At 40.4% G+C, this 26,294-nt stretch overlaps 1 protein-coding gene across 1 annotated transcript in view; it reads right to left on the reverse strand.

Annotated features, from left to right (window-relative positions):
* The window catches only part of plat (plasminogen activator, tissue), a 39,483-nt gene that overhangs the window by 10,217 nt on the left and 2,972 nt on the right, over positions 1 to 26,294 (reverse strand). The window contains exons 2-8 of the mRNA XM_058390170.1: positions 18,279 to 18,372; positions 18,132 to 18,174; positions 7,693 to 7,827; positions 4,538 to 4,648; positions 4,275 to 4,449; positions 4,111 to 4,202; positions 2,544 to 2,718 (exon numbers count right to left, since the gene is read on the reverse strand). Of these exons, the coding sequence (XP_058246153.1) occupies positions 2,544 to 2,718; positions 4,111 to 4,202; positions 4,275 to 4,449; positions 4,538 to 4,648; positions 7,693 to 7,827; positions 18,132 to 18,174; positions 18,279 to 18,344 (797 nt within the window). The 5' untranslated portion in view covers positions 18,345 to 18,372. The remainder of the gene's footprint in view (positions 1 to 2,543; positions 2,719 to 4,110; positions 4,203 to 4,274; positions 4,450 to 4,537; positions 4,649 to 7,692; positions 7,828 to 18,131; positions 18,175 to 18,278; positions 18,373 to 26,294) is intronic.

Consider the following 26,294-nt stretch of genomic DNA (forward strand, 5'->3'; position numbering starts at 1 on the left):
ACGGCCACTTCCAGAACAGCGGAGACTCCTGACACATTTGGCAGGGCATCCAGGCGATCACCAACTACAGGACAACATCACCTGTCTGTGACAGTGACGCCTCCCTTCCAGATGCACTGAACGACTTCTACGCTCGGTTTGAGGCACAGAACAACACAACAGTGAGGAAGACCATCCCTCCTCCTAACGACCAGGTGCTCTGTCTCACCACGGCTGATGTGAAGAGAACTCTATGCAGAGTTAAACCACGGAAATCTGCTGGACCAGACAACATTCCTGGCAGAGTGCTCAGGGAGTGTGCAGAGCAGCTGGCAGATGTCTTCACTGACATCTTCAACATCTCACTGAGCAGCTCTATCATCCCAACGTGCCTCAAGACAACGACCATCGTCCCTGTGCCTAAGAAGTCTACGGTTTCCTACCTCAGTGACTATCGTCCCGTTGCACTCACACCAATCGTGATAAAATGCTTCGAGAGGCTTGTCATGAGGCACATCAAAACACAGCTACCACCCTCACTGGACCCTTTGCAGTTTGTGTATCGTCCTAACCGTTCCACGGACGATGCCATCACCACAACCCTCCATCTTGCCCTCACACCTGGACTGTAAGGACACATGTACGAATGCTGTTCATAGACTTCAGTTCAGCATTCAATACAATCATCCCTCAGCAGCTGATTGAGAAGCTGAGCCTGCTGGGCCTGAACACCTCTCTCTGCAACTGGATCCTGGATTTCCTGACTGGGAGACCCCAGTCAGTCCAGATTGGGAACAGCATCTACAGAACCACCACAATGAGCACTGGAGCTCCTCAGGGCTGTGTGCTCAGTCCACTGCTGTTTGCTAACTCACGACTTTGCAGCAATGCACAGATCCAACCACATCGTCAAGTTCGCCGATGACACGACCATGGTGGGTCTCATCAGCAAGAACGATGAGTCAGCTTACAGAGAGGAGGTGCAGCAGCTAACAGCATGGTGTAGAGCCAACAACCTGTCTCTGAACGTCGACAAGACTAAAGAGATGGTTGTTGACTTCAGGAGAGCACAGAGTGACTATTCTCCGCTGTCCATCGGCGGATCCTCTGTGGAGATCGTCAAGAGCACCAAATTCCTTGGTGTTCATCTGGCAGAGAACTTCACCTGGTCACGCAACACCAGCTCCATCACCAAGAAAGCCCAGCAGTGCCTCTACTTCCTGAGGAGGCTGAGGAAAGCCCATCTCCCTCCCCCCATCTTGACTATGTTCTACAGAGGGACCATCGAGAGTGTCCTGAGCAGCTGGAAAGAGGTACAGGAGCATTCGGGCCCTCACAGCCAGACTGTTGAACAGTTTCTTTCCTCAAGCCATCTGGCTCCTCAACACCCGGGACTGAACTGTACAAAACTTTCTCTCTCTCTCACACACACACACACACACACTCAGGACTGAACTGTACATAACTCTCTGTCTCTCACACAAACATACACACACCCACACTCTCTCTCTCTCACCTGTGTGGACAAACACACTCACACACACATAACTTATATTGTTTGATACTTATTGCACTACTTCAACCCCTGTGTTTTTCATCTGCTGCTATATTTATATTTATGTTTATTTCTATTTTGCACTACCTCAACTCCTGCTATATTGTATTTTTGCACAATACATGTTGTAAGGCCCCAAAGTTCATCATCATCTCATTTTATTACATTTCATTTACATTTCATTGCACGTTCTTTTTCTTTTTTTCGGTGTTAAGTGTCCTTTGTTTTTGTGTTGTCTTTTTTGTATTTATTATTTTTGCACTGTCTTGTCGTTGCTTTGTTTGCACCTAGCTGCACACTTACACTATATGTGGCTTGGATGAAGTTTCGGTCCTAGCTTTGTGTTGTTCTTGTGTTTGATCTTTATGTTGTATGTTTATGTAGCACCAGGTCCTGGAGAAACGTTGTTTCATTTCACTATGTACTGCGTCAGCTATATGTGGTTGAAATGACAATAAAGCTTCTTGAATCCTTGAATCCTAAAATAGGGATAAAATCATTTAATATTATTTAATTGAATAATTTTTTACTCTCTTCTTTTGTAAAGCTGCTTTGAGACAATGTCCATTGTAAAAGGCACTATACAAATAAATTGTAAGAAATTAAGGGGAGTTTCAAAAATGAAGTGGAGTCCCTACCAGACCACAAGAGAAGGTCCTGGCAGACATTTTGCTTCTTTAAGATCATATGTTCTCCCACCTGTTTCTCGTTATTACTAATGTGCTGCTCTACTTATAACTGCCCTTTTGTATCTGTCTTTGTTTGTTATTGTTGCATGTCGCAGTTTGTTTCTGCATAGTCATGTTTTGTATTACCTTCTGTTATGTTGTATCATGTGTGTGAATAAATGTACGGAGACCTATTCTGCATTTGGGGCTGTTTCACGATGTTCCCCCTTGAAGAGTGACACTGTTAATGTTATCACAGGTTACCATAAATGGCCTGTCCTTCAATCAACACTTGTCAAAGAACCTGGTGTGTGTGTGTGTGTATAAGTGTGTTTACTTACCTGCAGTAGTTGTGGCTGCCAAGACCCAGCTCTCTGGCATCTGGCCTCCAGGCTGTATAAGACTTGTGATAGATTGCAGGTGAGTCCCATGGCAGACACTTAGCATTGCTCTTACTGACTGACTGAGCTCCTCTGTAGGACTGACCTGAGCCCCGTACACACTCCAGTACTGGGTCTGACAGAAGAACATTACTGTGTTACGCATGTGAACCAGATTTCTTGTTCTACTGCTACTCCTTTAAGGTCTGTACATACATACAATACATTTACCTTACCATGGTTTTGTGTGCTCCTATATAGTGTTATTTCTATAATACCTAAGCCTTTATTTAAATTATAAATCATCTGTTGAATCTTATTAATTATGTTTTTAAGTGTATTGTAACTTCAAAATTTATATATCTTTCTTATTAAAGTCATAGTGGGTAAGAAGTATGTAAGAACACTAAAAAATAAATTGCTATCTCGGCATTTACTACATAGATTGGAGTTTGGGACACATGTTTGTATGGTGATTTGTCTGCATTCTTATTTAATGTGTATTGATTGGCTCCTCAAAACATATCAATGACAGCACAATTCACATTACAAAACGTTATAATTAGGACATTTATTGAATGTATAGGAAAACCAAATTTGTGCACAGCATCCAAAAAAGTCTACACACTCCTGTTAAAATCGATTTTAATTGAAGATTTTTGCGATGTGACTAAGAAAACGTGTAACTAAGATAAATAATGTATTTTTCCCAATAATGTATTTTTCCCATGTGATATAGCATCCAACAAATTGAAGTAAAAAAAGAAATATAGTGTAAATGTCCATCCTTCCAATTTTTCTACAGCTTACCTACACGGGCTCATGGGGAACCTGAAGCCTCTTCCAGTGGGCTCAGGGCACAAGGCTGGGGACACTGTGGATGAAGTGCCAACCCATTGCCAAGCAACTCTGGACTGGGGGAGGAAACTGGTATACCCAAAGGAAACCCCCAAAGCATGGGGAGACTATGCAAACTCCAGTGAGATGAGAATTGAATCCTCAACCCTGGAGCTGTTAGGCAAACATGATAATCACTGTTTCTCCCTAATGTAAACCTTTTAGGGAAAAAAAACTTAAAAGCTTCAGCAATAAGTTGGTTGTACATGTGTGCACACCCTTTTATAACTGTGCATGTGCTCAGAATTAATCACTTTCAAACTCATGTTCAATACTAACTATAATACATCTGTTATCATGGAAGTGATTCAGTTTGACCCATAATAAAGATCAGCTGTTTCTCAGGATTTTATTGATGTCTTCTTGTTTAACATGATTGCTGAAGCCACGGTCTACATGAAGTTTACAAAGCATGTGCAGGATCTTAGTGTTGAAAGTTATTGATCAGGAGTGGGGTACAAAAGAATTTCCAAAACATAACGTGCAACAAAACACCTTGAAAGGCTTTATAGAAAAGTGGACAAAATGGACACCACAATGTCTGTTAACAAAAACAGTCAACAAAAAGTACTTTAATAGGCTGTGTAGACTTTTTATATCCACCATATATATGTGTGTGTGTGTGTCTCACCTGTTGTACAGTTTGGTATAGAACATAATTCCCACACAATTTGAGACTTCTTATAAACGTAGCACCATGGTCTGGAGTCTCCATCTGGATTTCTTAAACAAACACATTTGTATTTTGAATCATCAACAGGAATTTTATTTTTAGTTTTAATTCATTTTTTGTACCTGCAGTAGTTGTGATTGCCCAATCCGAGGATTCTTGTGTCTGGTTTCCTGGCTGTGAATTTTTTTTCTCTGAGTAATGTTGAGTTCCAGTTGATACACTCAGTGCCAGAGCTGGAGATGCTCCAAGTACCACGATAATCATAGCCCTGCCCGCTCACACATTTCTCATTCAAATCTAAGAAAAAGGATGTGAAGTATACAGTGTTCAGGCTCCAAATAGGCTCCAACTGGATATTTAATGCTTGTGTAAGTTTGTACTCAACTGATCTCACACTGTTGTCCAGTAAAACCTGTGGAACACAGGCATATGAAGTCACTTGAGAACACCGCCTCTTTACATGTACCACCACTGTAGCATCTGGATACATAACAAGCTAATTGAGAGAGAGAGAGAGAGAGAGCACATTCAGATTATGAAAGAAAATGTTTCTCAAATAACTTACCTCTGTATACCTATGAACATAATTATAAAGGACGTGGAGATGGGAGATGGAAAATGTCTAAAATTTGGCACTTACACCAAGCCCTCAAAAAAGGCACTCCACAGTTTTCCTTTTCGCTTTATGGCATTACGATTGTTGTTGTCAGGAAAGAGATAGTAAGACAGTTGCAAGTGCAGGTTTGGGCAGTTTAATGAGCACAGATCCAAGCAGGCAGGCTCACTCAATAAGCAAAACAGCCACAGGTCAGGCAATTAGCAAACAATGTGAACTAGGACAGGCAAGAGCAAACAAACAACAACAACAAAAAAACCAGATACAGAATAAAAACCTGGAAGACGATCATAAAATACAAAGCTTTGGTAATGGCTGGCAGGGACAAACAAAACATATACTTCACAAAGTGTTTGTAATTGAAAATCTCTTTTAAAGAGGCTGGAAAGCAGTAAAAATTATTGAGCACAGGTGTCTGATTTCATTATTTTTATGCTGACTTGAATAGGGCAACATATTATTCTTCTTAATCTTCCTATAATAGTAATAATAACTAGACATGTACATTGGTCATGTGACGTCATTAGAATTCTCATCAAGCAATTCTCCTCAATGTGCTAAGGGTTTTGATATGTCACATGTGAAGGTTGTGGTAATTTTGTGATTCCAGTTATTTGTGGGTTAACATGCATGTGACATCACGTGATGTCATCAAATTTCACATCACAAAGTTCTACTCATTGTTCTGAACGTTTTGATATGCCACATGTCCATGTTGTAATAATTTTGTGATTCCACTTATTTTGGGTGTTGACCTGCACGTGACATCACATGATGTCACATGATGTCATCACAATACACTTAACACAGTTTTCCTCATTATGCTAAATTGCTAAATGTTTGGATGATTAGACAGACAGACAGACAGATAGATAGATAGATAGATAGATAGATAGATAGATAGATAGATAGATAGATAGATAGATAGATAGATAGATAGATAGATAGATAGATAGATAGATATGAGTGGCTAGATAGGTTTCTGGATATGGCATATGTGTATATTGCTGAAATTTGGGGATTTCCGTTTAATATTATGCTACATACAACAACATATATATACAAAATATACAATACATATTACTGAATGAGTAGATAGACAGATAGATAGATAGATAGATAGATAGATAGATAGATAGATAGATAGATAGATAGATAGATAGATAGATAGATAGATAGATAGATAGATAGACACAGAGAGAGAGAGAGTTGAGTGGATAGACAAGGTGCCAATACAGTTAGAGTTGATTGTATAGATATGATGGAGTGGATAAGTAAATTAATTAAGAATCTCTTTTACAGCTGCTGTGCCTATGAGAATAGGAGAGAAGAAGGTCCTAAGCCCTATGCAATCACACATTCGGAGAAAACTGTGATTCTCATCGCTTAGAAAAGTCATTGCACATTTTTCCTAAATATTTTAATTTGATACCTCACTCATGTGTCTATGACAAATGGCACGGGACTAGTAACAGGACAAAATGTTGTACGGAAGAAGAATTAGAAATGACTAAATTTCCTGAAGAAATGTGAGTGGTGCTTGTGGCAAAACTCATCCCTGAGCGAACAGACAGCGTGCCAATACTATTAGAGGCATGTATACAGAGAGGGTGCATGTCACGCACATCCCCTCATTGTGATGAGCGTTTTGATATGTCACGTGTATGTTGCAGTAATTTTGTGATTACACATAATTTTGGCGGTTGGTGCACACGTGATGTCACGTCATGTCATCAGAACATACATGACATAGTTCTCCTAATTGTGCTGAGCGTTTTGATGTCACATGTCCATGATGTTATAACTTACTTTCCATTTATTTTGGGGGATGGTGCGCATGGGGCGTCACCTGGATAAACGTCATGCACTTCCCCTCATTGTGCTGAGTGTTTTGATATGTCACATTTGTAGGTTGCAGTAATTTTGTGATTCTGCAAAATTTGGGGGTTGGCGCACACGTGACGTCACCAGAATATATGTCACGCAGTTCTCCAAATTGTACTGAGAGTTTTGTTATATGTTTGTTATATATTTGTTATATGTCACATGTGTATGTTGTGGTAATTTTGTGATTCCAGTTAATTGTGGGTTAATGTGACATCATCAAAATTCATGTCACAAAGTTCTACTCATTGTGTTGAGCGTTTTAATATGTAACTTGTATATGTTGTGATTCCACTTATTTTGAAGTTTGTCGTGATGTCATCAAAATTCACGTCTCGAAGTCATCCTCATTGTGCCAAGCGGTTTGATATGTCACACATCCGTGTTGCAGTAATGTAATGATTCCACTTATTTTGGGCATTGACTGGCACGTACCAATACTTTTGGAGGGGTTTGGTCAGATAGGATGCCAAAAATTTCGAATGTGAGGGGTAGATAGGGTTCCAATACTATTAGAAGCATGTGTACAGTGGGTGCCAATACTTTCGAGGTGGACGGATACGTGCAAGTGATGTCATCACAGAGTTCTCAATGTGCTAAATGTTTCGATATGTCACATGTCCATTGTGATTCCAGTTATTTGAGTGTTAACATGCATGTGATGTCATCAAAATTTATGTCAGGAAGTTCAACTCATTGTGCTGAATGTTTGAATATGTCATGTCAATATTGCAGTCATTTTTTGATATCACATAATATTGAATGGATAGATGGATATTTTCAGAACAGCAGTTTTGCCTACAGTTGCTCAGTATCCTCTCTCAAATACAAGTTGCTTTAGGATAAAAGCATCAGCCAAATGAGATGAATTTAAAATGTGCATGTAGTAAACATAAATAAACTGAATGAATCTCCAACATTAGTTATAATATTTTCAGTGGACTGTGTGTTTATTTGATGCTTCTTGATGTAACCATATGTTAATAATGCTTGAGTATAATTGAGAATACTTGAGTGTGTGTGTGTGTTGTTTCACTCACTAGTGACAGGTATGTAGTGACAGCGTGCTCTTGCTCTTGATGCACAACGGCAATACTCAACCTTCTGACCTCTCCATCGTAGCCAAGTTTCCCCTATCTCTCTGACTGCAGCTGTGTCTGGGTCTACACAGCGGTCTGGGGGACACACAAATAGCCAGACATATACATACGACCAACCACACAGAGAACACAAAGGTGGATACACAGACAAAACTGTGGCTGAACTACATTTATTACATTGTTTTCCTTAATAAACAAATTTAAAAAAATTAAAAACAAAAGCTAAAAAAAACATGACAGATTTTTGTGGATGGGAAAGACACAAGAAAGACAAAAATGGGTAGGGTGGGGTCAGTATAAAGAATAAAAAAAAATTAAATAAAAAAAGCTTGTTAGCTATAATTATGCAGCATATTCACTGAATGATTACCAGCACTGTTATTTATCTAGTATGTGTATATAAAATGTATCTAGTATGTATATAAAATAATTTGATTTTACCCCCATATAATTGCCAGACACAGTAAGACCTTCAGCAATGTCACACATTGTTGATTTGATGTGATTTATGTAGTGTTAACAATAAATACCTTCATCATACCCAGTGACTATATGGTCACTATTTAATATTTATGAATAGCTGAGGTGAAGTGTGCCCATCCAAACCAGAAGAAAAGTGGGATGTTTACATTCCATTCCAAAAGGCTTGATAGAATAACAGGCAGAACTCAAAGTACACATGTTGGTGCTATGTGTGCTAAGGAGGGAAGCTAGGACATTTGCTAGGTCATCCAGAGAAGTAAGCAGAGACTAAAAGTAAGCAAAGTAAGAAGACTGTTTTAATTTAATTTTACTTTAGTAGCAGTGATTCCTCTGCCTAATCTGCTTCGTGAAATAGTCAAGCAAAATAACAATGCTGATTAAAGACAAATGTGATAAATAACCTTAGTGCCTTAGTGGATAAGGTGGTCAAAATTCTTGAAAACTTGTGTAGTTCAATTGTTTTTCTTTGACATTAATTTATGTAGTCTGCAAAAGTCAGGGGCACAGGGTTAGGGTTAGTGCTTACCATGTTTTTCCTCATACCTCTTGGGTTACAGGTTCAATATCCTCCACTGACCACTGCAGGAGTTTATGATATGCTTGTTTAGGGGTTCCTCCCCTAGTCCAAAAGCACAAGTTTTTGTCTATTAATTCTAGTAGGTTTACACAGGGTTTGCTGGGTACATTTGAATTCAGTTGAAAGCACTGGGTTATAGTGTTTGAGACTGTATGAAACTGAATAACGGGTCCTAATGGTATGTTTCTGCAGACAGTGAATCTGTGACTATGTCACCATGGCCAGACCACTAGTAGACATGATTAGAGTCAATGAAGTGGTCAGGACTACCAGTGAAATATGAGTTACAAATGCTGTGGTATACTGCACTACAAAATAGGAAGGCCCTAGATATTATGTTAGCCAAAGAAAGTGGAGTGTGCTCCATGTTTAATAAGACCTGTTGCCCTTATATTCCAACAGGTACAGGGTATGCTTTTACAGCACCATGCCAGCCCCTGGAACCCACTAGGATGGCTTGAATCCTGGCTAGGGGGAGAACAACACATTGCAATAATCTTTATCACTGTAATCATAACTGTGCTCTTCATTCTGCATCTGTTACCATACATATGGTCTTGTATCCAATCACAGTTGATTAGGGTGACAGTTAAGTCATGGGAATATCCAGTGAAGCGGAAGATAGAGGAATCCTCCCAACCTCGCTCTGCTGAACCCAGGTCATGAATACATTTTACAGAAAGAAGGTAAGGTTAGGATTTTTGCTAAATTGACGCTTATAAGAAAAGTGCAACCTGACATGAGAATAAAAACTCCATTGTTATCAAATGGCCTTAATTCCAGGGCCTTAGAGAAGATCACATCGCTACTGGAAGAAAAGTAAAACAAACTAATTCCATTGTCTTGGCAGGCTGCACTAAGTTTGTCTTGACAGATTAACATGCAGGACTTGCAGCATCTTTGTCAATAAGGAATCTTCTAGACCAGCCTAATTTGGTGCAGTCTCATTTGCTTTCTTTGCTTGTTTTGCTTAATAACATACAGGGGATATGGGTGATGTACAGGGATGGGGCATCTAGTGATGGTTAAGAAGATAAATTAGAATTAGCCAATCAGAGCAGGCAAATACAGGTGCATCTCAAAAAATTTGAATATCATGGAAAAGTTAAATACTTTTTTAAGTTACTTCAGAAAATGAAATGTGTATATATTCTAGATAATCTCTCAAAAAATCTGAATATTTCATTTCCACTTCTAGAAATACACTATGTTTGCGGTATAACTACCACAAATGTCCCAGTCAGGTTCAGTACAAACTACCACAATCAACAGGGATGACCGTAACCTTGAGAAGATTGTCAAGCAAAGAAGATTCAGGGATGGGGGAGCTTCAGAAGGAGTGGACTGAGGCTGGAGTCAGTGCATGGAGAGCCACCACACACAGACATGTCCAGGAAAAGGGCTACAAGAGACAACATCAGAAGCATCTTCCCTGGCTTAAGGAGAAGAAGAACTGGAGCATTGCTCAGTGCTCCAAAGTCCTCTTTTCAGATTAAAGTAAATTTTGTATTTTATTTGGAAATTAAGGTCCCACAGTCTGAAGAAAGAGAGGAGAGGCCCAGAATCCAAGCTGCTTGAGGTCCAGTGTGAAGTGTCCACGGTCAGTGATGATTTGGGGGGCCATGTCATTTGCTGGTGTTGGTCCACTGTGTTTAAAGTCAAGTCTAAAATCAATGCAGCCATCTACCAAAAGATTTTAATACTTCCACCTGCTGTCAAGTTTTTATGGAGATGCTGATTTCCTTTTCCAGCAGGACTTGGCCCCTGCCCACAGTGCCAAACTACTTGGAACTAGTTTGCTGACCTTGATATTACTGTGACTGGCTGACCAACTCACCTGATCTGAACCCTATAGAGAATCTATGGGGTATTGTCAAGAAGAAGATGAGAGACACCAATACAGATGAGCTGAAGGCCACTATCCAAGGTTAATCCACAGGCTGATCACACATGCAGGCTGATGCCGCATTGATGCAATAATTTGTGCAAAACCAAACATTAAGTGCAACCAAACATTAAGTGCATTATATATATATATTTATACTGAACAAAATTATAAATGCAACACGTTTGTTTTTGCCCCCATTTTTCATGAGCTGAACTCAAAGATCTAAGACTTTTTCTATGTACACAAAAGGCCTATTTCTCTCAAATATTGTTCACAAATCTGTCTAAATCTGTGTTAGTGAGCACTTCTCCTTTGCTGAGATAATTCATCCACCTCACAGGTGTGGCATATCAAGATGCTGATTAGACAGTATGATTATTGCACAGGTATGCCTTAGGCTGGCCACAATAAAAGGCCACTCTAAAATGTGCAGTTTTATCACACAGCACAATGCCACAGATGTCCCAAGTTTTGAGGGAGCGTGCAATTGGCATGATGACTGCAGGAATGTCCACCAGAGCTGTTGCCCGTAATTGAATGTTCATTTCTCTACCATAAGCCGTCTCCAAAGGTGTTTCAGAGAATTTGGCAGTACATCCAACCGGCCTCACAACCGCAGACCACGTGTAAGCACACCAGCCCAGGACCTCCACATCCAGCATCTTCACCTCCAAGATCGTCTGAGACCAGCCACCCGGACAGCTGCTGCAACAATCGGTTTGCATAACCAAAGAATTTCTGCACAAACTGTCAGAAACCATCTCAGGGAAGCTCATCTGCACGCTCGTCATCCTCATCAGAGTCTCGACCTGACTGCAGTTCGTCGTCGTAACCGACTTGAGTGGGCAAATGCTCACATTCAATGGCATCTGGCACTTTGGAGAGTTGTTCTCTTCACGGATGAATCCCGGTTTTCACTGTACAGGGCAGATGGCAGACAGTGTGTATGGCGTTGTGTGGGTGAGCGGTTTGCTGATGTCAACGTTGTGGATCGAGTGGCCCATGGTGGCGGTGGGGTTATGGTATGGGCAGGCGTATGTTATGGACAATGAACACAGGTGCATTTTATTGATGGCATTTTGAATGCACAGAGATACTGTGATGAGACCCTGAGGCCCATTGTTGTGCCATTCATCTACGACCATCACCTCATGTTGCAGCATGATAATGCACGGCCCCATGTTGCAAGGATCTGAACACAATTCCTGGAAGCTGAAAACATCCCAGTTCTTGCATGGCTAGCATACTCACCGGACATGTCACCCATTGAGCATGTTTGGGATGCTCTGGATCGGCGTATATGACAGCGTGTTCCAGTTCCTGCCAATATCCAGCAACTTCGCACAGCCATTGAAGAGGAGTGGACCAACATTCCACAGGCCACAATCAACAACCTGATCAACTCTATGAGAAGGAGATGTGTTGCACTGCATGAGGCAAATGGTGGTCACACCAGATACTGACTAGTTTTTGGACATTATTGTGTATTTCAGCCGCCTTCAGCATTGTTTTACAATGTAGAAAGAAATAAACATCAGAAAAGACCATGGAATTAGAAGGTGTGTCCAAACTTTTGACAGGTAGTGTATATACATACTTTATATGAATATATTTTACTCAGAATTTTTACATTTTCTGTATCAGAAATCATTTCTTTGAATATCTTATGAAATATTCTACTATTTTGTGATACTGGATTTTTGATTTTCAGTTGTGAGCCATTAATTTAATGTAATTTAAATTAAAAGAAAGAAAGAAAGAAAGGAAATATTTCAATACATGTGTAATAAATCTAAAATATATGAAAGTTTCAATGTTTTTGAATTAAATTGTGGGAAAAATTAAATGTTCCCTTGATATTCAAATTACCGAGATGCACCTGTATGTCTCGCCCTTGGGGCTTTAAAGATCATACACAGAGTTCTTGCCTGTGTTGGCGTTTTTCATTCGAAGTTTATATCGTCTGTTTCTTTTTTCTCTTTCACCTAAATTTCTTACTCTGTCAGGTTTCGTTTGCTAAATCTAAACTTGCATATTACAGTTAATTGTTCTTTTGTTTTTCTATCGGGTGAAGCCTTCCCCCCCGGTTTTTACACAGCAGTCGGAGGATAGATTCACTCAAAGGTACGTGATCATTCATTATGGCTAACTTTCAGCTTGTTCAGTGTGTGAGTTGCAGGATGTTCAGTAATTCTTTCTCTGTCGCTAGTGTTAATTTTACCTGTGATAAGTGTACACAAGTTAGCTCTCTGACGGAGAAGATATGAGCTTTAGAGTTGCACATCCAGACTCTAGAGAGGGTTAGTGATGGTGAGAGCAGTGTAGTGTCTGCAGGAGGAAGTCTGGATGCCTTAGGTGGAGTTAGTAACCCCCCAAATCCGGCATTAGAGCCCTCACAGCGGGGCGAATGGGTGACGACTCGGCGGCATAGTCGCGCAGCCAAGGCTAATGCTAAGGCTTGCCCACGGGAGCACCACTCCTCTCTGCTTCACATGACCAACAGGTTTGCTCTCCTCAGTGAAGAAACCGCTGAGAAACCTGAAAGAGCTCTGGTTATAGGAGACTCAATTTTAAGGCATGTGAAATTAGCTAGGCCTTTAGGGGCTCCAGCAGCACAGGTTAGGTGTATTCCGGGAGCCAGGGTGCCGGACATTGCAGGTAATCTTAGGGTCCTAGGCAAGCACAGGTTCTCCAAGACAGTTTTCCATGTAGGAGCTAATGATATACGCCTTCGTCAGTCTGAGGTTACTAAGAGTAATGTTGAGTAATGTGGCGATGTAGCTTACAGCAGGTTATCGTCGCTGAACTGCTGGATGTCCAGGTGGTGCTCCGAAAACAATGTGGGCTTCATAGACAATTGGAGCTCTTTTGAGGGCAAGGCTGGCCTGTTAGGATGGGACGGTGTCCATCCCACTCGGGAGGGTGCTGCTCTCATTTCTTGCAGCATAGCACATAGTCTTAGAGCAGATCTAGTTAATCACTGACAATCCAGGGCCAGGGCCAGGGAGCAGACAAGTAGGTTTATCCGACCGTCTGCTGGCTGCAATGAGTCGTCACTCAGGGTTCATAACATTGAGACTGTGTCTATTCCCCGAACCAAACGAAAATGTTTTAACAATCAGAAAATTTGTTTTAGTAACCTGATTAACATAAAACTATTTGATAGTGAATGCACAGCCAGCACCTTTGATCTGAAGCTAGGACTGTTAAATATAAGATCTCTGTCATCTAAAACACTTATAATTAATGAACTGATTACTGATCAGGACTTCAGCGTTCTTTGTTAAACAGAAACATGGATTAAACAAAACGAGTACGTAGCATTAAATGAAGCTTGTCCGCCTGGCTATAGCTATATACATCAACCGCGTCTAACAGGCAGGGGAGGAGGTGTCGCAGTTATTCATGATAATAAGCTAAGCGCCACACAAAAACCCAGACATCAGTTCAACAAATTCGAAGTTCTTTATACTAACCTAACGTATGCAAGTACTAATAATAAGTTCACAGAGTCAATTCCACTAATTGTTATTTACAAACCCCCAGGGCCATACTCTGAATTCCTTAGTGAATTTGGAGATTTTACTTCAAACCTTGTTGTTTCTTTAGACAAAGCATTAATAGTAGGAGACTTCAACATTCATTTTGATAAGCCAGAAGACCCTCTGAGAACAGCAATTGTGTCCATCTTAGATTCATTAGGTGTTAATCAAAATGTAATAGGACCCACTCATAATGGAGGTCACACTCTGGATCTCATTTTTACATTCAGATTAAATATAGAAAACATAGTCACTCTTCCACAGTCGGAAGCTATCTCAGATCATTATCTAGTTTCATTTAGAATGCGTCTTAGTCACGAGATGCGCAACTTGCCACATTACCGTATCAAGCGTATATTTACGTCTGCTACTGCAGAGAGATTTACCAATAGTCTCCCAGAATTATCACACATGATTGGTTCACCTTCTGACCCTACAGAACTTGACCAGGCGACTGATTACTTGGAGTCATTATTTCGGAACACCCTAGACACTGTAGCTCCACTTAAAAGGAAAAAATTAAAGACAAGAAACTAGCACCCTGGTACAACGACCACACACGAGCTTTAAAACAATCAGCTAGGAAACTAGAGCGTAAATGGTGTCAAACTAAATTAGCAGTATTCCAGATTGCGTGGAAGGAAAGCCTTCTGAGATACAAAAATTCTCTTGGTGCTGCTAGATCAGTGTATCTCTCTGCCCTAATCAAAGATAACAAAAACAATCCAAAATTTTTATTAGCACTGTAGCAAAACTAACTAGGAGTAAAACCACTGTAGAAAAGCGCACACCATCTACATTTAGCAGCAATGATTTCATGAATTTTTTAAATGAAAAAATTGACAATATCAGGCAAACAATTCAGACTATTAATTTTAAACCATATTATTTGATAGATAATCCTTTAGATAATATAGCTATTTCTGCCTTAGCCTTGGCCATACCAGGAGCAAACATCAGGCAGTAGGAGTTGACTGACAGAGCCTGCAGATCACCTATATTTCTAAGGAAACAAAGGCTAAGTGTAGAGCCATTTTAGGGTCAGAAATTTCTCAGAGGCTGACTCCATTGGCTCAAAGGTGGCTTCAAGCAACCCCTCCAGGACCAGTGAAAGGTCCCAGGGGGGAAACACGGTGTGCAGAAAGGCCTTAGCTACCTGGCACTGCACAGAAAGCGAGAGTCCAGAGCATGCATTCCCAAAGAGGCCCCAAGAACAGGAATGTGATTCACAGCAATAGCTGCCACATACACCTTCAATGTAGAGGGTGACAGGCCCTCGGAGAGGTGTGTATACATGAATTTCAGCATTGTACCAACAGGACAGTGTACTGCCTGGGCCAAAGATTTGCCATATGCGTGGGGATGCCATTCCCCTTGCCTCAGCCCCTGCTTCAACAGTACATTGTGCTTCCCGATTTATGCACCCTAGAATGAAAATCACTCAGTCCACGAAAACTGCCCTCTCTCTGCCCAGAGCAAGATCTTTCTTGCCAACCTGTAAAGAGCATACAAATTCAGACCACCCTGATAGTTGAAGTGGGAGACTACCATCATAGTGTCAAAACAGACTAACACATAGTAGTAGAAAGTATTTCAATGCTATGAACACAGACCTTATCTCTAAGAAAGTGTCTTGGGATTCCTCTAGGATCCTTCCCCAGCCTGAGAGAGAGGCATCCGTTGAAAGAGTTTTGTGATAATGACATGCAATAAGAGTGGACACAAGGTGAGAAACCAGGGTCCACATAAGAGCCTAAGTACACTATGAGTCTGGGCAGAAGCACACACTACACACACACTTCACAGCACACACTTCACAGTCAAGCTCCTTTAGTAGGTCAGCCTGGTAAGCCTGCAAAACTGCCGTGGTGTGCAGCACTGCACCAGCTTGATCTGTGGCCATATAGGCCTTACCTATACTGGCTGATGTGGCTCTACAGGGCTCAAAAGAGAGCATAGGCTTTCTCTATGTGGCAGAAGAAGGGGAGAGATTCAACCCATGGCAGTGCTGCATACTCCTTTTCATCTAGGCCCACAATGGCCAAATAATTACATGGAAGGGAAAACAAACGGACAGAATAGGAGTTATTCCACAACCTGGACATCTCTGTATAGAGGTCTGGGAAAAAGTGGAGCTGCCTGCATGGCAGTGGAATGTGGCCTGAGGTTAGCTAACGGTCGTCAAGCTTAAAGTGGATGATGCTTACCTTCTCATCAGGCCAATCTAAGCTAATCTAATCAACAGTACGTGTAACCACCTTTAAGATCTCTTCAAATATCACAGATTATGGTGACAATTCGAACACTGTTTGCTCATCACCCACATCAATCTCCTTGGACCCTGATGTGGACAACATTAAATCCTTGTCTGATTCGGAAGAAATCATAGAGTGAGTTCCCGAAACCGAAGTGATGATATCAGAGTCAGAAGAGAGGACAAGAGAAAGCGGATCACCCGTCTCCTGCTCTGCTTCTGTTAACTCGATCAGTGAACCCCAAGGTCGAAGCTGTCATGCTACGTCAGCTAAAACGGGACCCAAGCCACAAGGCATAGACCAAGGGGGCAAAGTTTGTGCAGAGAAAACCTCTTGCAATGCAGACAGCCGGCTCTACTTGAGCTGATCGTACATATATTTACGAAATGTTAAAGAAAGCATACATCAACTCTACTCAATATCAGTACAGTAAATTGAAAGATCATTGGCAGCCGTTGGTAGAGATGGACTTCTCTTGGCATTCTGTGTATAGCTGAAGTTTTAGAAAAATTGCCAAGACTCGCCAAATCATAATGAGGATCGACTATTTTTAGAAGTATCATAAACCTTTCTCATGAGTAGAGGCTTTATAAAATGCACTTATTATTGTTTGCATTTAGTGTCTTTCAGGGAGAGTGTAATGTGGGCTAGTGAATAGAGTAACCTCTGGTTCATAAAATAACTTGATTGAGCTTTTTCAGCTAAACTGACAAAATGTGGTTAGTGTAGATTGTGGAGACATTTTAATCATCCACGATCTAATATCATATTGCCAATCCAATTTTTTCAGACTTTTTCCAGACTTCACACTATCTACTGACAAGTATGCTTACATCTAAGAACACTGTGGCTAAATGCTCTAGCACAATGGTCACTACAAAGTATCCATGTATGTATTTTCAGATACATGGATTCATGGCTCAGCAAAAATAAATGATAGTAGAACTATGACAGGGCAGTGCAAAAGCACTGTGCTTAGGCAGAGCCATCTTATAGACCAACAGACATTCTTCATTCGTATTCTGTCAATAACCATCTGGGTGTTTTTTAAGGCTGATAATCAACCTGGAAAATTGTTTAGGAGCTCAGTAAAATAAAAAATGTAATGGGGAGTTTCTGTGCATGATGTCCCTGTTTATGGGGGTTTTTCTCTATGAACTTAGGTGTCTACCCATGACCAAAAAACATGCAGAGGTGGGTAGCACTTTGATGAGAATGTTAGTTACATATATAACTATGGTTTTATTAACAGTGGATAACTTAATTTATTCCTTTTCAATCAAACCCAGGGCTGATTCAACAAAAATTGTATGAGAAGGTTTCAGAGAAAAAAAGGCTATATGATAGTGTTTTTTTCGTTTAATATAATTCATTTTATTACCTGGCGGGAAGACCTCAGCATATGTCTGCATATGTTAAAGAAGGTATTCAATTGATTCTCACTGTACCTGGCAATTATATAAGGTTCATAAAGTTACATTTCCATACATAATCAATGTTTCTTTCAGTGGCTTATCAGATCTAATTTCAGCAAAACATTTATAATATATAGCTGTTAGCAAACACAGTGACTGAAAAGGTGTAGTTGTTTAGCCATAAAGAATTCAAAGTTGAAAGGTAAGATTGCGAATTACCTTTATAGTTGCGTGTTCCTCTTCTCACTCTGAGAATTAGTTCCTTGAAAACAATAAGTGCTACCATGGTTATTCTTTTATCATTTTTCTTTAAAACTCTAAACTGCACAGGTGATCTGGCTGATACGAAACAATACATGCACTTACCGTGTCAGCTGAAGAACAAAAGTAGAGAAGCAGCAGCAGCAACAACAATCTTGCAAGTGTATTCATACTGAAATTACTACAGCCTTTAAATGAGCTGAAATACAAGAATAGAATTATTTAGTACACAGGCAAACAGTGAAGAAAAAGTCATAGACACTAGTCTTGACCTAGAGAAGAAAAATTGCAGTTCACTGAGTAACTTTTCTACTTCACATACAGTCCCTCTGATAGTACTGGAAGAAAAAGTCAAATTCGTTTGTTTTTCCTATTCACTGAAGACACCTGGGTTTGAGATGAAAAGATAAGATGATCAATTAGAATTTCAAATTTAATTTCCTGATATTTACATCTAGTTGTGTTAAAGAAAAAAAAAACTTAGAACACTGTACCTTTCCTGACAGAACATACAATTTTTAGGTCAGCAAAAATATTGGAACAAATTTAACACTAATATTTAATATTATATTTTTAGAAATATATAACTAAATTAAGGCTGCGACCCACTGATCACCAAATTATTGCATTCTTCTTTTGTGATGCCTTTCTAAGCTTGTACTGCAGCTTTTTCAGTTGCTTCTTTTGACATTTTTCCCTTCACTCCCCTCTTTAGGAGGTGAAATGCACACTTAATAGGGTTAAAAAGTCTGGTGACTGCTGGCCATGCACCCATTCTTGGGGCCTCCGTGGGGAGGCACCATTTGGTCTCTCGTTTCATTGCTGTCTCATATTCATCTTTTGATCTCAAATCCAAATGTCTTAAAAATATAGCAAAAAACATTCTAAAACATTTGGTGGGGACTGTACTTGAGACACGTATCTAGCAAGAGGTATGCACAACATTTTAATAACACATATTCAGACACATACTCCTCATACTCTGTGCATATTCAGGCATAAGAAATCAGCTTTTAACTTTACATTCATCTGAATAAAATAAGCATTCAAATATTAAAGTTTCATGAAATATCAAATTTCATGGTTCAGGAATGGTTTGATGAGCACAACAAGGCCCTTTCCTGTTCCAACATGACTGCACACCAGTGCACAAAGTAAGCTCCAGAAGGACATGGATGAGCGAGTTTGGAACTTGACTGGCTTGCAAAGAGTCCTAACCTCAACCAGATAGAACACCTTTGGGATGTATTAGAGTAGAGACTGCAAGTGCTTTGTGCACTGGTGTGCAGTCATGTTGGAACAGGAAGGGGCCATCCCCAAACTGTTCCCACAAAGTTGGGAGCATGAAATTGTCTAAAATGTCTTGGTATCCTGAAGCATTAAGAGCTCCTTTCCTGGAACTAATGGGCCAAGCCCAAGCCCTGAAAAACAACACCTCAATTCAATGATTTGGAGTGGTGTGCCAAAACATTGGCAATATTGTGTATACATGTGTGTGTGTTGTGCAAAATCAAAATATGCAAGGTATAAAGGGCTATCCAAAGCTATTTCTGATCAGAGCTTAGAATGCTTCACTCCACTTCAAGAGCCTGATCTAATTTCACTAATTTCCCCTTCAAAACTCTCTACCTGCATCCTAGATCCTTTACCCACATCTTTCCTTAAACAGATACTACCAGTTGCTACCGAACCCCTTCTAAAAATCATTAATTCTTCCCTAAGCACTGGCTATTTGCCTAAATCTTTTAAGATAGCAGTTATCAAACCCTTGATTAAAAAAACGGACCTCGACCCCTGTCAGCTGTCTAACTATAGACCAATATCAAACCTGCCCTTTATCTCCAAGATCCTAGAAAAGGCAGTAGCACAGCAGTTATGTTCATACCTGCATAGAAATAACATTTATGAAATGTATCAGTCAGGATTTAGGCCTCATCACTGCACAGAGACAGCACTGGTTAAAATGGTAAATGACCTGTTACTGGCTTCTGATCAGGGTTGTGTCTCCTTACTGGTGCTACTGGATCTTAGTGCAGCTTTTGACACCACTGACCACACTATTCTACTTGATAGGCTAGAACATGTTGGTGTTAAAGGAACAGCCCTCTCCTGGCTCAGGTCTTATTTGACTGACCGATATCAGTTTGTAGATCTAGATGGTGACTTCTCTATACATACCAAGGTTTTGTTCGGTGTTCCACAAGGTTCTGTTTTAGGCCCACTGCTTTTTTCCCTATATATGCTACCCCTTGGTGCAATTATTCATAAACATGGTATTAGTTTCCACTGTTATGCCGATGACACACAGCTATATGTCTCAGCTAGTCAGATGAGAGACACCAGCTTATTAAGATAGAAGAATGTGTAAAGGACATTAGACATTGGATGGCCACTAACTTCCTCCTGCTTAATTCGGATAACACAGAGGTGCTAGTACTAGGACCACATGCAGCTAGAAGTGAGCTTTCTGATTACAGAGTAACGGTGGATGGTCTTTCGGTTTCATCTTGTCCAGCAGTAAAAGACCTTGGTGTGATTATTGACTCTTGTCTTTCGTTTGAAGCTCATGTAGATAATATCACTAGGGTAGCCTTCTTCCATCTCAGAAATATTGCTAAGATAAGAAATATGATGTCACTTCATGATGCAGAGAAACTAGTTCATGCTTTTGTTACCTCTAGGTTGAATTATTGTAATGCCTTACTGTCTGGATGTTCCAGTAGGAGCATAAACAAGCTCCAGTTAGTCCAGAATGCAGCAGCTAGAGTCCTTACTAGAACCAGAATATATGAACACATCACTCCTATTTTAACCACACTACATTGGCTCCCAGTCAAATTTCACATTGATTATAAAATACTGTTACTAACCTTTAAAGCACTAAATGGTCTCGCGCCACAGTACTTGAGTGATCTTTTAGTCTTTTACGATCCGCCACGCCTACTCCAATCAAAGGGTGCTGGTTACTTGGTAGTACCTCAAGTAGCAAAGGCTACAGCAGGGGGCAGAGCTTTCTCTTTCAAAGCCCCAAAGTTATGGAACAGCCTTCCAATTAGTGTTCGGGATTCAGACACAGTCTCAATGTTTAAGTCTAGGCTGAAGACACATTTGTTTAGTCAAGCTTTTAATATATAGTTCTTAGGCAAAGGAGCAGATCTGGAAGGTTCCTGGGCATAGAGTGTTTGGTGTACTGGGATGTTTGGATGCTGTCATCTTACCACCCTCGCAAGTCGCTCAGGTTTGCTGACTGTGAAGTGGTTGGACGCCTTATGTCCCGGGAAGCCTTCATGTCTGTCACCTTCTGACTCTCCCTTTTAGTTATGCTGTCACAGCTAGTCTTGCCGGAGTCCCTGCCTGCACTTTAAACATAATCTACATTTTCTTAAACATCACATGATCAGAATCATACTTAATATCTTTCTCTTTCTCTCTCTGTCTTTCTCTGTCGAGCTATACACCCCACTCCTGAGCTCCCACTGTTTGCCAGCTCCATTGTGACCACTGCCCTACCCCTGGTCGGAGTCCCGTCGCTTGTTGGTGCCCACTGATGCTGTGGATGGATCTGTGTGGACCAGGAGACAGCCATGGAGACAGCCACTTGGGGACTTTCATACAGTCACAGATCTGCCATTACATCTGTCAGCTTGTGACAGCAAAGAATTAGTGTCTATAATGACCTTAGAAACTACACTGACCTAATAGTTCCTCATGGGCCATTGATTTCTGTTGTAGAAAGGACATTAATCAGTTACAGTTACATTATTTACTGTTTAGTGTCACCCAAATGAGATTGGGTTCCCTTCTGAGCCTGGTTCCTCTCAAGGTTTCTTCCTTATTCCATCCCAGGGAGTTTTTCCTTGCCACCGTCACCACAGGCTTGCTCATTAGGGATAAAATAGTGTAATTATTAAATTTAATGATTTACTCTTATTTCTAGTTATTTTTATTTATTTATTTTTATTTTTTTTTTCATTTTTCCCCTCCCGTTTCTCTGTTTTTCTTCTTTTGTAAAGCTGCTTTGAGACAATGTTCATTGTAAAAGGTGCTATACAAAATAAATTGAATTTAATTGAATTGAATCCAAGATGACTTATTTGTCAGAGACACTCTTATCTCTATTGGTTTACAATCCACTTACCTATTGCCATTTTTAAACCCAACACTTATCCTGGCCTAGCAAGATCCTGAGAAGTAATCTGGGGATATGTGACATAGATGCTCTTTTATGAACTTTCTGACACATGCTGCTACATCACCTGACTCCTTTCAGCCAATGACATTCACCCAGGCATCAGACACATATTCTATGAGGTGTTCCTATAGTAACAAGCAATGACGCACCATCTCATTCCCTTCTCAAGGAACTAGGTTGCATACATAAACCTGAGATATTTTCTACCTTAGACCTTCTTACCTTCCAACCACATTTACTTTCTTCTCCTCTCACCATCACTTTTGACAGAAACACTCTTATTTCTTTTGTTTCACAATCCACTCACCTATCACTGATTCTAAACCTGGACATATGATGGCTGAGTGAGATCCTCAGAAGTAATCTGGGGATATGTGATGCAGATGCCCTTTTTCTTGACGATGTGTGCTGCCATATTGTTTCTGTCTACAGAAAGACAAGGATCCCAGCCATTCCAAAAATGGTTTCTCTTCTCTTGGACCCTTAGTCCAGGTGAGACACTGTCTGGGCCAGAAGCTTTCCTTGTCTTCTGTTGCTTATAGACCTAGCACACATCCTTCTTACAGATCATAAGAGCAGGCTGTGTAGAAGGAGGGAGGCAGAGTGGGTGTGTAAAAGTTGTTTTTGGGGTGTGTGAGATGAAGGGTGTGAGGGAGGTTGTGAGAATGGACTTTTCAAATCTGCAGTTTCAAAAAAATTTTAATTAATGCAATCAAAGCAAGCTTGTAACTCCCACTCTGCTTCTCTGGAGCATATTTTTACAGTTTTTATGACAAGCTTAGCTGTCTTACATTTCTGTCTCTAGGCTGAAAGAATATGAGCCATTCAGTGATCAAACAGTCCTAATGTTACACATGGGATGGAGTGATAAGCATCCTTTACAGTGGTGTAACAGTAGTCCGGTATGTTTGTGTCTCTGGTGGAACATTAGATTTGCTGTTTGTTTTTAGTACGTTCAAAGGTGAGTTTAGCTTTATTAAAGTCCTGCATGATGATAATGATGGAGTCCAGGGTGTTTAAGCAGGTCTTCGTTCACCCCATCAATTGCCCTGAGGTGTCTAAAAAACTGCTGAACCTCCAGCAAGGAAACTGCAGCAGGGTAGATTACACCATCCAGTTCGCACCATAGCAGCAGGAAGCAGTTAGAATACAGTTTGCTCCGAAAATGGACTCTCTGAAGTGATCAAGTATTAATTTGCTACACGTGAACCCTCAAGAACACTTAAGTCTTTCACTGAATTAGTGTTTTACCTGGACATTTGCCTTCATGAGAGGAAGCAGTCCCTTTAAGCCACAAAGCAAGAGAGTGCCCAGTCGGGCAGAGTCCTGAAAATCCTGAGATGCCCCAAGCAGTCCCCTATCCTCTGCAACATGGTCATTCATGGAACTCAACCACCAAACACGATCACCGCATGAGGGAGCAGTACTGCCCATACCTCAGCCAGCCAGGACACCTTTGCTCCTTCTGCCCTGAGCTTCAGAAAGCCCCCTTTCACTCACTGCTAGCTGGGTGCTGTGTTGGGAGTTATTCGATACTCCCCACCAGCCAGCCCAGGACTATATATCCCTGTGGAGCTATCCTGGAATGATAATAATCACAAGTGCCAGGCTTTGTTCAGGCCTTGAATTAGTTTGGTGTGATTATTGACTCATCTTTTATTTGAAACTGATGTAGATAATATCCAGTTCATGCTTTTGTTACCTTTAGGTTGGAGTATTGTAATGCCTTACTGTCTGGATGTTCAAGTAGGAGCATAAACAAGCTCCAGTTAGTCCAGAATGCAGCTGCTAGAGTCCTTACCAGAACCAGAAGATATGAATTCATCACTCCAATCTTATCCACACTGCACTGTCTCCCAGTCCATTTTCACCAAACTGAACATGAACAATGCATACCAACTGGTGCATATAAGGGAAGGGGACAAGTGGAAGACTGCATTTAACACCCCCATGGGGCATTACTAGTACTAGGTCATGCCTTTTGGTTTCACTAATGCCTCTGCAGTTTTTCAAGCCCTTATCAATCACATGTATTTGGATGTATTTGGATGTATTTGGATGATATCCTCATCATCTCAATTTCCATCCATGAGTAATTGAGGACAGTCTCGGAAATAGCAATTTTGGTGTATGCCAGTTCAGACCTCTAAGTCTCCAATCACTCAGGGCATGAACTGACCTGAAGACTGAACAGTAGCTTTTTTCATCAGGCTATATGGGCATTAAACACACTTTAGCACTTTACTATACCATGACAACAATGCTATTGTTTGCATATTTGTACATTTCTTATTTTTACAGTCCACATACTTGCACAGCATAACTTATATTCTCCACACAAGTCTTATTGCATATATGTTGTACATTTTATTATTATTATTAGAGTGTTTATCTATTTATCTTTCCATATCTTTTACATTTTTATTCTGCACAGTCTGGAGTTCTTGCAATTGCATTTCACTACTGTTGTACTTGTACAACCATGTATGTGACAAATAAAAATCTTGAATTTTGAAACTAGCACAATCAAAAGGCCTCATATATATATACAGTTACAATAATATCTTAGTGCAACATAATTTTATTGCAAGGACAGTGTTACCCATTGGTCCCTGCACCTCACGATATCACAAGCACCAGAGTCGCATTTAAGTTGTGTCTCTAGTAGCACCCTTTGTGAAGATCATGTTCTTGTGTTCCTGCTTTTAACTAGTGCTTGTTGGCCTTGTTCAGGTACCTAGTGTGTGTGTGTGTGTTTTTTTTTTTTACCTGCAATTGTATCTGCCTCCAACTGCATCCCTGACTGTACACAAGACCCACTATTATTGCAGCAGACATGCTTCTGTGCATGTTGGCACAAAACAAGCAAATTCGGGGAAACCAAAGGCAGCTAGACTGATCAAGCCCCTTTTGGGCCAGCTCAAGGCTGGGCTTCATTGAGGAGAGCACTCTCCCATCTGGCCTCGCCATGTTTGTTGCCTTAAAAGGGGGTCACAATAACTGTTACCCATCAGCCCCTACACTTTATGGAAACACAAGCACCTGAGTCATGTTTATGCCTTATGAGAACTGGTATTTAGGATTTTTCCCTGGCATTTATTTTTGTCTTGCCTTTGTCAAGCTCATGTTCTTGGGTTCCTGCTTTCTACCTAGTCCTTTTTGTTCTTGTTCAAGTATCTAATATTTATTTTCTATTGCCTCTGACTCCAAACTCTGACAGTCATAGAAATGTGATTCTTCTGATTTAAGTCAAGTGACACCAAAATAGATTTGTGTTTATTGGTAACAAAGGCTTAATGTTTTGCATTCAAATTTCAAAAAGTTATCCAGGCTCATGCACGAACAGGGTTCACATAGAAACATTCTTCAAATATTTTTGTTAACTCAATCTGCTCTCTTATAAACATGCTAGGATGGATAAGGTTAAGCTTCCCTATCAATCAGATATTCTAATCATTTCTGAGATGGGAATTGAGTACCATCTTGACTAGATATGCAGGCTTCCTTCAATAAGAGTCCTGGTTTCACTGGTTTCAGACAGAAACCATGGAATGAGGGAGCAATGTGGCAGTGAAGATCTTTATATGTAACTTCATTTATTTGTCTCAAGGGGCTTAATTTCCAGCAGACTTGGGGTTGGCTGAAGTCCCTAGTAGACTCTATCTGTGGGTTTGTATAGGAGATTCTTTTATGAGACAGAATCAGGGCCTAAAAAGTGCAATATGTCAGAAAATGTCAGAACAGAAAAAAAACAGCAATACAAAGAAACAAAGGAAAGGCTCACTAAGATCAGGTAAAACAGTGCTGCTGGACTTAATACTGCTCCATGCTGAAAGTCAATATCACATAAAAAAATGGGCCAATGTCAGAATAGCACATAACTGAGAAATGCTCTGAATATTGGCGTACATAATTTCAGAAGTAAAACC

This window comes from Hemibagrus wyckioides, linkage group LG05, assembly GCF_019097595.1.
Source record: "Hemibagrus wyckioides isolate EC202008001 linkage group LG05, SWU_Hwy_1.0, whole genome shotgun sequence".
Classification (NCBI taxonomy): Eukaryota; Metazoa; Chordata; class Actinopteri; order Siluriformes; family Bagridae; genus Hemibagrus; species Hemibagrus wyckioides.